We start from the raw sequence: 13,523 nt of genomic DNA, 5'->3' as shown, positions 1-13,523 counted from the left end.
AATTGGAGTCTCAAACATAAGCCCAGCCCTGTGGAATGCTCTTCCAACAGAGGATCAGCAGACACCTTCCATATTAACCTTCAAACCTTTGCTGAAAACTTTATTATGCCACCAGGCATATGCAGACAATCAAGGTAAGCGCTTTCTGTAATAGTTAGCTGGTGATCTGTTTAAAACAACAATGTCATTTTTATTGTCTTAGTATAATTGTTGTAAACACCTTTTATTTTTATTTTAATGAAATTGCAATATACAGGTTTTCTAATAAATCAGTGAACAAGTGAAGGGCACCAGCTTGGGGAAAGCTGTTTCCAGGGTTTTGCCTTGTGCTTTGGATGGTTGTCAGATGAATAAATCTTTTGAACATTCACACATGTGCCAAGTTAGGTGGTTGAAGATTTGCATAGCTATCTGATGAGTAGTTCTCATCAGAAACTGGGGAGGAAATATTTGGAATGTCTTCTCTCCGACATTGTTTTCTGATCGCTCAGCAGAAAAAAGAAAATGTGTTTTTGCCAGCAGAAAGAGAGAGAGAGAGAAATATAACTGGGGAAAAGTCGCACTGTTTGCCTTTGCAGTGGCATTTGCTTGCCAAAAGTATTTCTCAGCAGTTCGTGCCGTGAATTGTTTTGACGACGTGTGGCTGTGCATTTTATGATACTTACGTCTGTTTCTGTAAGCCAGACTTCGGCTGTGATCTGTAGCTGGAATGAAAGCGAGGCAGCCACTTGACTTCAGCCGTCTCATCTTCCTTCCATTTCTGTGCCAAGAACATACAAATTGTGGCATGGGTTGGGGGAGAGAAAATGCTGATTAATAAAAGACCGCTCTGTTTGCATGCTTCATTGTGACCCATGTGACTAATACAACACTTAACACTGCTCTTCTTTCGATCCTGCAGCAGAAACCACATTAACTCCAGATGATAGGGCTCTGCTTTTGAAAGTGCCAAAAAGGTCTCCAAGTGTCTTGAAAGCTACCCCCCATATAAACCACATTCATCTTCTAGTGCCCTGTGCACTCAAAAGCTATGCATTTATAATTGTATTGTAATACAATAAGATATTTAGGACACAGGACATATCCTAGTAATCAGGAGGGTATTATTATTATTATTATTATTATTATTACTACTACTACTACTACTACTTATTGTGTTTATATCCTACCTTTTCCCCAAGGAGCCCAAAGTAGGATACAGGGTTCTCCCCCTCATCCTTTAATCCCCACAACAACCCTGCGAGGCAGGTTAGGCTGAGAGGCAGTGACTGCTCCAAGGTCACCCAGAGAGCTTCATGATGATTGAGTGGGGATTTGAACCCTGGCCAGCCAGGTCCTAATCCGATGCTCTAACCACTACACCACACCACTGGTGGCTCTGACGAAACAGTGCATGAAGCTGCCTTTTACTGAATCAGATCATTGACCCACTTAGCCCAGTATTTAAATCATTTCTGAAAGTTGTTAGTTCACATTGCATTTTGACACCTCTTAAGAACTTGCAACCAAATGTGTCATGACAGTTCCTGGCATCAAGGAGCAGCCTTTCATCTGTGCTTGGATACACTTGGGCACCATGTTGGATTAAGATGGCAGACAAGATCTTTCAAAGCTGATTTCAAAACTGCACTGATCGTTTGGTTCCTTAGAACAATGCCAGGTGTGAGTCTGTAGAGTTGTCCAATAATGCAGTCTTCAGTGAATTAGGCAGGAAATTTTGTCCATCCCAGATCCTGGAGAAACAGTGATTGAACCTGAGACCTTCTGCATACAAGACTTAGTTTCTACCCAGAATTGAGGTCCCTATTGTTACCTGTGTCAGGGTTAGTGCTGTGAGTATATCACTGTAGCCCTGTTACGTCCCACCCACTTCTCCAGCTTTGGGAAGAACTGTTTTGGCTTTGGCTCATGGGAGTGGAAGTCCAAACCATCTGAGGGGCACCAGGTTAGCAAATACTAGCAAATTCTGTCTTAAGTAATCACTGAATTTCAGAGCCTTTGTTGGCTTGTGTGAGGCCTCTGGACTTCTGTATGCATAGCCATTCCACATTTGTAGGAAACTGATCTTTGAGTGTGGCAGCCCCTACCCTTTAGAACCCCTTGCCTTTTGATATCAGGCAAACACCTCCACTGTATTATTTTTTGGCACCTGCAAAAAACATTTTTGTTTAGACAAACCTATCCAGGTAATGTAGAATGTTGATGCGTGTTTTAATTTGTTTCTTGTTTTTCCTCTTTTTGCAAACTGCCATGAGTGGGTTTTTTTGTTTTGTTTTTGCTTTTACAATCAAGTGGTGTATACATTTCATGAACCAAATAAAATACGTTCATCCTGGAGTCAACCTGCTGCTTTCCTCTTGCAGGTGGGATATGAGAATGCTGGCACGGTGGAGTTTCTGGTGGACAAGCAAGGCAAGCATTACTTCATTGAGGTCAACTCCCGGCTTCAAGTGGAGCACACAGTGACTGAAGAAATCACAGAGTAAGTGACGCCCCCTGATGGGCTGATGCAAACAGGCGCCCAACATTCCGTCACACTCTGGGGTGACCAAGAGACCCAGAAGGCCAGGACGAGGCTGTGCCAGTAAGGAACACACTGGAAGAATCAGGAAGAACTGGAATTAGGAGATGAGGTGCGGGCCTGAAAGTAGGGGGGAGAAAAAGAAGGGTCTGTGTTATCTGGAGAACCACCAAATCTCATTGGCCAGCATAGCCATTTGAGACTACAAATCCCACCAGCCCCAGCCAGCACGGTTATTTGATTCTGGGGCTGATGGGAATTGGACTGCAAAATATCTGGAGGGCACCAGGCTGGGGAATGGTGGCCTTGAGTCTCCTTCACAAAGTAGTATGAGCTGACTATGCATTATCCTCCATCCCTCCATATTGGTTTCCCCCTCTTTAGAAATTGCTGCAGGTTTGCTGCTTTGCCTGGGGGAGAGGGCCAGAGGGAGAGGGTGTTTGTTGCCGCTGCAGTTTTCCCCCAGTGTCGGCTGCCAAAACAGTTACAGCCCAACCTGGATGGCCCTGCAAATATTAGCATGTTTTTACAGTCTTGTCATGCCGTGCTTGGTAATAAATGTTAGGTCGTTATTGCTGTCATTATCAATTAGGCACGTATTGGGAAATCCAGGGGGCCTGAGTAGCAGTTTGTTTCCAGCAGAGTTAATGGTGCAGCGGATTCTTGACAACGCCGGACACGTACAACAAATGTGAAATATGGCTCTGGTTATTAGTGGGATGAAGCGCCTGGGTTGATTCAGGTGGATTTGGATAGCTATGATCGTGAGCGCTGCAAAACGGTCCAAGGATTCTCGTGTTTCCAGAGACAGGGAGAGCATCCTGCTGGTGGCAGGATGCACAGATGAAGAAGATTGGAGGTCAAGGGCTCAGGCAATTTGGCTCATCCAAATGAGCCAGATATCTAAAGAGGCTCCCATACAGGGCCGGCTCTATAATGAGACAAGGTGAGGTAGGTGCTTCAGCGGCAGAATGGGAGGGGTGGCAGATTTGGCTCAGGGTCCTAGTTTGCTTATCTTGCTGGAGAGGCAGTCTGGCACTCCAAAAGCAGTCGCTAAACAACCCCACGCCTGATTTCCCTGGCTCCTTTTGCCTAGTGGTAGATCTAGCTCTGCTTCCTACAACCTCTTGCTCCCGGTGCAGGGGTGTGTGGAGCTGCTGGTGTGTTCTCCTGAACTTCAAATAAACCGAGCATGTGCTGTAGGACACTCTTGGCTTATCTTCCTTCTCCCTGCCATGTACTTGTGCAAATGGCATCCTTGTGCAATGTTTCTGGGTGGCACAAAATAGTGTCTCGCTCTGGCTGGCTGCTGCCAGGGCTAGGGGAAGCCAGATGGGCAACGTGGAATTACAGCAGAGGCTGCTGGATATGCACGTCTTGGTGGCTGAGTGCAGGCTCCACCATTGCCCTCACGCCCCACCCAGTCCTATGGCTCAAGCAGCGTCGGTGAGGGTTCATGGGACATAAAATCCTGTTATTTTGTTTGTTTTGTAGGAGGGATACATGGTGGTGGGAGGAGCCATTTTTTGGTTCGCCTCAGGCAGCAAAATGTCTTGGACAGAGGTTTCCTTGCGGGTGGGAAGGGGTTCCTTGCCGCTCCCCATGACAACTAAAAGTCAGATAAATCGTACCCCAGCGAGGTAGAGAAAGATTGAAAAGCTAGGCAAACTGAGAACTCAAGCATGTTTCTAAAATCCATTGAGATTGCAGAATTACACTTTCCTTGGCACAGAATTGAGACAACCTCTCACTGAATTTTAGGGGTGTAACTTGGATACCACATGGGCCCCAGTATAGGATGCAATCTGGGGTACTTGCCAAAACAAAAGCCAGCAGACGCTCTCCAGCATTAAGGCTTTTTGGATTTTCAAGGAGTCACTCCCAAAATCTGAGTGGTGGGGAGGATCCCAGGAAGTAGGACCCTTGCAGAGCATTTGCCAATATTCCAACTGAGTGGAATTCCTGAGTGGGATAATCATAATATTATTATTATAATTTATTATTTATATGCCCCCCATCTGACTGGGTTGCCCCAGCCACTCTGGGAGGCTCCCAACAAAAATACTAAAAACACAATACAACATCACAGCTGGTTTAATGCATCTCCCCCCAACCCCCCTGAATCAGTGCACTCTAGTTTCACTTGGTGTCTTTGAAGTCTGCTCTTGGGACTATCGTGCCTAAAAGATATAAGACTTGATTCATCTATGCTAGTTGTTGCTGGCAGCAGGGAACCTCGGGCGGAGCCAGGAGCAGTCCTTTGACCGTGCATGCCAGTTAGATGTGTGTTATGCATACCTATTGTTCTGTATATCCAAGTACCTTGGTGTTGGAGCAAATGCATTTTATAAAATAAATAATTGCATTTTTACATCATCATCATTATTATTATTATTATTATTATTATTATTATTATTATTATTGCAGGAATAGGGATAGGGCAGCATCTTCTCTTTGCTGGAGTTCTTATCCTACGGATAGCTCAGTTGGTTAGAGTGTGGTGCTGATAATGGCAAGGTTGCAGGTTCAATCCCCGTATGGGACAGCTTCGTATTCAGGTTGGACCAGATGATCCTCAGGGTCTCCTTCCAACTCTATGATCTCTGATTCTGCATCTCAGCAATTCAGATTCTGCACTGAGAAAAGGCAGGTTCTGTGGCCAGTATAAATGGTGCAAATTGAACACTTTGCATTATTCCTGGTTTTGGAAGTCAAATAGGACAGAGCTGAGGAAAGGAAGGGAGCATCACCCCCAGTCACTGGGAAACCTTATTCCCATCCAGCCCCAGAAATATCACCAGGCGTAACCTACCCACTTTCAAGGGTATCTTTTCGGCAATGAAGACTAGAAGCTTAAAAACGAAAGCTTGAGTTTCTCAAGGAGCTAAATCCTGTGCTTGATTTCACATTCTATAGCTTTAGGTGTGCACAGCTGTGCAAGACCCTTCTGGAAAGCAGTGAGCCTTCAAATCCCACCTGTGAGGTTTTCCCATTGAGCAGGGACATCCAGTTGCCTCTGTTGTGGGGCTAGGTGTGAATTGGGTGTGCTTGCAAGCAGAAGGGGCAGAATCTCTGACAATGGTCACTTAGGCCTTTTCTTGCTCGTTCTGTGGAGCAGGTGCTGCTTCGCATTCTGGTCCTGTGCAGAGCTTGGCGTGAGAGTCTCAGGTGGGGGTGGGCAAGAAGATTTAATTATGAAATGATAAATTGCTTTCCCTTTGTGGACCGACTGTGATGTTCAAAACATATGCTGGGTTCCTTATATGCCGCCTGCCCTCATTTGCTGAGGGGATTCATTGGGAACGAGTGTCTGCAGATCTCTCCTCTGTATACCTTGGCGTGGATCAGGGAGGGATTGAGATACCATGACCCAGGGACCTTGTAGTGTGTGCGTCTGAGGGCCAGGATGATGTCCAGGCTACTTCCTAATGGGCGGGCAAGGACTCTATTCTGGGACCTCCATAGGCAAAGGAATACAGGCCCACATTGGACAAAGTACTTTGACTCGGATTTTGGTTTCTAGTAAAACCATTAATGCTCAAATCAGTATGCTACATAAGCAAGGCATGGGCCACTGGACTGGCAGGTGCATGGCTAGCAAACTAAGATCTTAATCCAGTGGTTGAAGCACACCCTGGACTCCCAAGATTGCGGGAAGAGTGTTTCCAGCTACCCCAACCCTGCCTTTGGGTACCCTGTAAGAATCTGCTGCAGGAGAGGGACTGTAAGCAACAGGGGAGGGGTGTTTCTAGGACCAAGGTGAAATGGATCCAGCAGTGCTCGTCTTTTTTAAAAAAATGTTTTTATTAAAGATTTTCTTGAATTACAAAAGTACATACAGTGTCTGTTTATCGTTCATGGAATCTTTTCTACAGATCTGTTATATCCGATGTGAGACACTAATATTATAGACAGTATAAGGTTGGGGAAGAAGCAAGGGAGTGAGAAGAGGGTTAGTAAATTTGCATTCTTTTACATAGTGTATGTGCAAGGGTTTTGTGTCAGTACCATGTGAGTAGGTTCTCTTTCTGTTCATTTATTAGTTTTCACTGGTGGTGAGAGAGGTTGGGGGGGGCCCTGGGCTAACTTCAGTTGGCTGCAGTGAACTTTGTGTGTGCGTGGGGGGTGTTGTTAGGTCAAGTTAGCCATATCAATTTGTATGCTGTATGGTTTTTTTTTGTCTTGTCTTGTCTTGTTTTGTTTTTTATTTTTGTCTCATTGGGCTGTGTATGTAATGGAGGGGAGCCACACTGGGATCAAGGTGTCCTCTTTTGTTTGTCTTTGTGCTAGTTTCAATTTGTTGGTTAGCTGTTCTAGTAGGGCTGTTTCCCATATGGTTTGCTACCAATGGTCCATGTTCACTCCTGACAGGACCCTCCAGTGTCTAGTTATGATGTTCCTGGCTGCTGAGAGTAGGCAGCTTATGAGTGTTCTTTTCCCCCCATAGGCAGGCAAACAAACAATAATTGTTCCCCCCCCCCAACAAAAGTACATACATCCCCAAAATTAATGACCAAGAAAAAAAGAAAGGATGATATTAGTACCCCATGTGGCTTTCCTCATCCAATACTCATCATCCCTTAAACTTTAAATTCTTATTTACATTGCATCTTATACATCTCATCTTTAATGTTCTGAATGTATTAGTTTTTCCTAGGTCAACTTTACAAACTTAATCTAAACATAACAACATGTTTTCCTTAGACCAGTGTTTACTCATATACTTTTCAAAGCTTATGAGGGTTCTTATGTTGATGCCATAGCAGGATCCCTTGGAGCTGTCCAAGGTCCTGTATCCTCCTCTTTGCTTGTGTCTCAGCACAGCCAGCTTCTCCTGTGAACATCCAGCAACCACACAACTGTATTGGAGAGTGGCTTGTTCTAATGATATGCCCAACGCCTTTGTTCATAGGCTGAAGACCCACCTCTTTACCCAGGACTTTGACAAGAGAGAAAAGGGAGAGGGAGGGAGAGGACCCACCCTATTCTAATTTGTTTCAAACTGTTTTTAATATTGTATTTTTAAATTGCGGTGGCCTGCCCTGGGACCTTACGGTGAAGGGCAAGTCATAAATCAGTGGGTTGTGGTGGTGCTGGTGGTGCTGTTTTGGGGGCACCTAAGAAACATGGACTGTGTTGTTTTAAATTGGATGGTGGTGGTGCGGGAAGTGGAAACAAAACACAAACAAAAAGCCCCCATTCACACTGGCATGATTAGCGGCAAAATATATGTTGATTAATTCTTAATTATTTGCTGTGAGGTTTTGTTTGTGTTCTGTCAGTTTCCTCCTTGTTTTACCTCCTTCGGCCCAGGTGGTGGTATTGTTGTGGAATTTCTTCCCCATCTGTGAACAAAGGTTCACAGAGGAAAATAAACATATGTGTGCACAATGACAAAATGAAAATGCAACTACAGAATTAAAACAGGACACACAAGATGTAACAACAAAGGTAAATGAAACATTTTTAATTTGCTCAGTAACAAAACTAAAATGCAACAACAGCGTGAAAACAGAATGCTCAAGCTAAGAAGAGCAGAGGAAATTTAAAAACCATGAAAAATCAAGTGGAATAAAAAATAAAAATGGGCCTAGCAGTTGTTGGATGGTGGTAGAACTTTAAAACTACAAGGATTGCAGCAAGCATTTTTTAGGGGGCTATTAACCCCTTCCTCCCATGCTGTAGTCCTGACCAAAATAGCTCCCCTGAAGCTACTGTTTGCACTGAAGAGAGTTGTGTGTGTTCCCACCTTCCCCTCTTAAGAGGAAGGATTTTCATTAGGACTACAGCAGGGCAGCCAAGTCTTAACTGCTTCCTTTCCACCTACTGCAATCCCAATAGTTAAATTTGCTCACCCAGCAGGGGCGACTTAATTTTTAAAACAACAAGAACAACAGTTGTGCATGCTAAATGCAAAATATGCATTAAATGTCACGGTTGGCTTTGTCACGAGCTGTGCAGAGCTGTTGAGTTTGCGCTTGGCTTGACAGGCTCTGATGCAGGAGGAGGAAGAGGAGGAAGCACAAAGGAGGGGGCTGAATTGGTGAGAACTGGGACTGGAGGATGAGGGGAGCTCTTTCTGCACTGACTTCATTTGCTTAGAAAGGGGGAGCAGGGACCTTACTGTGGAGCAGGAGCCTCGCTGGAGTCTGTGGAGAGCTTGGAGTAGCCAAGGGGTGTGTGTGTGTGTGTGGCAGGGGTAGAACTGGACATGGCAGTGACTGAACAGGAGCCTGAACAGGAGGGTGCAGTCTTGTTGCCTTGAACCAGGTGCCACATTTGCAGATGGGAGCAGAGACACCCACCCTGACAGAGCGCGTGCTTGCGATTCTTCATTTATTTCACAAAATTTGCCAACTGCTGGGAGCCAGAAGCTGGGAGAGGGCTGCTGTTGCGCCCAGGACCTACTTTGGGGCTTCCCACTGGGGCTTCTGGTTGGCCACGGGGAGAACAGGGTGCTGAATTAGATGGGCCTTTGACCTGGCCAAGGCTCTCCTGGTGTTCTTACAATAGAGCATGCAGCCACTGGGACTTTTAAGTTTAGAGAAAGGCAAATAACAGGCGATATGATAAAGGTTTATAAAATTATGCATGGCATGGAGAAAATAGATAGAGAAAGGTCTTTCTCTCCCTCTCATCACACTAGAACTCCTGGACATCCACTGAGGCTGCATGTTGGAAGATTCAGGGCAGATAAAAGAAAGGACTTCACACAGCACATAGTTAAGTGGCCCTCGCAATAAGCTGACAGAGCTATTTATATGCAGTGCCACTCCTGCGTGGGGACAGCCGGCTCCGAACTTCAAAGGCCATTAGCCTTTGGAACTCACTCCAGCAAGAGGCAGTGATGGCCACCAACCTAGATAACTTGGAAAAGAGGATCGGGTATATTCATGGAGGAAAAGACTATCAATGGCTACTAGCTACTATAACTATGCTCTGTCTCCACATTCAGAGGCATTTATGCTTCTGAATACCAGTTGCTAGAAGCCATACAAGGGTGCAGGTGGCACTGTGGTCTAAACCACTGAGCTTCTTGGGCTTGCTGATCAGAAGGTTGGCAGTTTGAATCCCCGTGACGGGGTGAGCTCCCGTTGCTCAGTCCCAGCTAGCAGTTCAAAAGCACACCAAAAAGTGCAAGTAGATAAGTAGTTACCACTCTGGCAGGAAGGTAAACAGCGTTTCCGTGCGCTGCTCTGGTTTCGCCAGAAGTGGCTTAGTCATGCTGGCCACATGACCCGGAAAAACTGTCTGCAGACAAACGCCAGCTCCCTCGGCCTGTAAAGCGAAATGAGCACCACAATCCCAGAGTCATCTGCGACTGGACTTAACTGTCAGGGGTCCTTTAGAAGCCCCAGGAGGGGAGAGGGCTCTTGTACCCTAAAAACAGGATGCTGGACTAGATGGGCCATTGGCCAGATCCAGGGGGCTTGTCTGATGTTCTTATAATATGGGCAGACAGTTGGCACATCCAGACTTCACGGGGCACATGGAGTGATTAAGGCATTGGAGCTATCTTGAATGGAGTGTACGGCATGTGGGGTCCTGGTGCCCCTTGTCACAGCAGACTTTTTTAAAGGAGCTTCTCCGTTTCCTTCCTGCCACTCCCATTCCCACGCTGTACTCTCTCCCGCCCCGGGAAATGGCATGCAAATGGCCTTTTGAGGGTTGAGACTCCGCGTTAGCAATTTTGGGAGTAATGAGTAATGTAATGAGAAATCGTGTCTCTTAATTTCCCGCACAGTAAGAGTCAAGAGGGAGGGTCACGGCCCCCGGTGCAAGAGAGTGCGCTGCCTCGCTGGCTGAGGCGGCTGCCGTCCTCCGCGCGAGGTTTATGAGCGGTTAACAGGAGTTCGGCAGGCGTGTTGCTAATGGCCTTTGAAGTTCGGAGCCGGCTGTCCCTGCGCAGGAGCGGCGCTGCATATAAATAGCTCTGCCAGCTCATTGCGAGGGCCACTTTAATATTTCACTGCTCGAATACGATTTGCGAGCAGAGAGAAAGAGAGCGTTGGGAGGGATCACGGAATGAGATGAGGAATGCAGGACCCAGGTGGAGAGACAGGGCTTTGTGGCGATGAGAGGCTGGGCTCTTGCATGGAAGAGAGAAATGTGGCCCACCTGGCACATCGTCCTCTGGCGGGCACCTTGCGTGGCACAGCTGCGTGTGGAACCGTTCTACACACTGAGGAGCGTGTGCAATTTCTCTTGCAGGTGGGGCTGTCTGGGTGGTGTCTCCTGGGTCTGCTCCTGTGCCCTGAAAGCCAGCACTGCTGGGGGGGGGACCTGTGTCCCTGCAGAAGCCCATAAGAACCTGCTGGATCAGGCCAGTCAACCTCCTAGTGCAGCATCCTGTTCTTGCAGCAGCCAACAAGATGTCCCAGGGGGGAGCCTGAAAACAGGATTTGAGCGCAAGAGCCCTCTCCTCTCCTGTGACTTCTTGCAACTGGTATTCAGAAGCACTGCTGCCTCCGAATGTGGAGGCAGAGCCAGCAGCCCTTGCTAGCCTTCTCCACAAGTTAATCCTCTTTTCAAACAATCTAGGTTGGTGGCCATCACTGTCTCCTGCAGGAGGGAGTTCCATAGTGTAACCGCACTGCATTAAGCACTTTCTTTTATCTGTCCTGAATCTTCCAACATTCAGCTTCGTTGGATGTCCACAAGTTCTAGTGTTAACATGTGGGGGAGAAAAACCTTTTCTCTGTCAGCTCTCTCCATGCCATGGCCCAAGATGACCATGGGAGCTGTAGTCCAAAAACATCCACAGGGCTGTCCTTGCAGTGTCATGTACTGGTTAAAGCAGAGATCAACCTGATGCTCACGGGGTGAATTGGGCCAGTCATTCCTTCTCTTTCTGCCTTAGCCATCCTACCTCAGAGGGTTGTTGTAAGGATCACAGGTGGGAGGGGACAGACTGCAGGAGCATAGGGGGGGAGCGGAGAATGAACGCATGGTTTGCTCTGCTCTACTGGAGGAAAAGATGGGTGAAAATGTCGTAAACAAATGAATAGATCCAAAATCTGCATTAAGGCCCTTCTTGGAAAGTCTGTGCAGAATGAATTATGGAAATGGAGCACATTTGCATGGATTGTGTATAGCACTCTGTTAGCTTTCAAGGTTCAAGTTTTCAAAAATCATGGAAATGCTTTTTTAAAAAAGCCCCCCCCCCCAAGCTTGAGAGCTGGGGGGGGGCAAAATATAGAAAAAGGCACCAGGGAAGCAACCAAGTAACATCTAAGTACCATAGGCAGACTACACTAAAGGGATGAATGTGATAAGAACAATGGCTTAAAATATTTATCCAGGCAAGTCAGTGTGGTGTAGCAGTTAGAGTGCTAGGAGCTGGGAGACCAGGGTTTGAATCCCCACTCAACTCCCTGGGTGACCTTGGGCCAGTCTCTCTGATACTCAGTCTACCTTGCCTCACAGGGTTGTTGTGGGGATTAAATGGGAGTGGAAATATTTGCCACCTACAGCAACTTGGAGGAAAGTTGGGATATATATGTAATAATAATTTAAAAATGGATTCTCCACCAAAGAATATGGAATCCCAAAACAGGTTTAAATTATGCAAAATGAATAGATTTGCATGATGTGCTCTCATTTTACACACTTCTGTTGTTGCATAATTCTGGGAAATAGGCATAGGGAGGGCCAAGGAGCCACACAAGGCACTGATGCACCTTTGCACTCTGACTCCCCTCTGGCTGCTGAGATGTCAGCAGGCTTAAAGCATGTTTTTGCTAGCAATGAAGGGCTGGAAACTTGCTATTTAAAACAACAGCAGCGAAAGCTTGCCTACAGTCACATGTTGTTGTCCTCTGCACTCCTGCAGAATCACAGCAGAAATGCAGCGCTGAAGGTAGGGATGGGCTGAGCAATGAATTCCATCCCATTTCATAGTCTTGCTAGTCTTCAGCCATAAATCTGTTCTGCTCTGTTCTGTGCAGCTTTTCTGAAAGAGCACACAGAAAATCTGCATTTAAGCTGTACATATTCTTTTTTTTTTTTACATTACATAACCCTTTCTAAATGTGAAACAGCTAGCTTTTTCGTTCTTCTTGTCCAAAAATGCACATTTTTATGCATCTTGTACAAAATGCATATTTTTGGCATTCGCTTTCTCGCATTGCGAAATCCAGAGGAAGCACGTCATGTGACTGGGAGCTGCCTTTTGATCCTGGAGCAAGCTCAGGAGTGACAGATGGAGTTGGTCCTCTGAAAAGCGGGCCAAACTGATTCCTTCCCCACCCCTTTGGTGCGCATGGGTGTGAATGCCACTTTTCTGAGGTTGCATCCTTTGCTGCCCCTCGCCAGGTGGGCTCAGGCTTCGTTGCCCTGGTGTTGCTGGGGTCCAGGTGTGGAGGCGAGATGTTCGTGTGAACCCGCTGCCCCCTCCTGCCTTCTGCTGGCGAGAAGAGAGACCTTGCTCCTCACCTCACCCCTAGTTGCCCTCCTGCGCTTCCGCCTTCTTGCAAGTATGAACACGTCTTGTCAGATTTTCATTACCCCTCCGTTTCCCTTCTTCCTCCAGCTGTGCACTTGGAATGACTCCATCTGCTCTTTCTAATTCTCCAACAGCGGCTGGAAGGGAGAAAAGGAACGAAAGATAGGATGAGAATAATGGAAAGGAGGGAGCTTCTAGCTAATCTCTCTCCTAAACAATGAAGGTTTGCACAGTCTTCTGCACTTCCTGCCAAGGTGATGGGAAGTGCAAGATAGTGGGATACAGTGGTTGCAATAAGACTGGGAGAGATCCAGGTTCAGATTATCTTCTGTTAAGGCTTGGGGAAGGGCAAGCATGTCAGAGAATGCCAGCGTACAAATTATACTACAACCACATTTTGAATCTGTGTACAGTTCTGGTCGTATCCCCTCCAAAAGGATATTGCGGAGTTGGGAAAGGGCAACCAAAACAATTGAGGGATGGAGTGGCTCCCCTATGAGGAAAGGTCACAGCATTTGGGACTTTATTTAGTTTAGAGAAAAGGCGAGTAAGAGGCAA

General features: G+C 46.5%; 1 protein-coding gene across 11 annotated transcripts in view; it reads left to right on the top strand.

Annotated features, from left to right (window-relative positions):
• The window catches only part of PC (pyruvate carboxylase), a 263,520-nt gene that overhangs the window by 93,189 nt on the left and 156,808 nt on the right, over positions 1-13,523 (top strand). For all 11 annotated transcript variants that reach the window (XM_079956475.1, XM_079956470.1, XM_079956471.1 and 8 more), the window contains one exon: positions 2,364-2,482. In XM_079956475.1, the coding sequence (XP_079812601.1) occupies positions 2,364-2,482 (119 nt within the window). The remainder of the gene's footprint in view (positions 1-2,363; positions 2,483-13,523) is intronic.

Source organism: Podarcis cretensis (assembly GCF_951804945.1).
Source record: "Podarcis cretensis genome assembly, chromosome: 16".
In the NCBI taxonomy this organism is placed as follows: Eukaryota; Metazoa; Chordata; class Lepidosauria; order Squamata; family Lacertidae; genus Podarcis; species Podarcis cretensis.
This window is presented reverse-complemented; position numbering and strand designations above follow the sequence as displayed.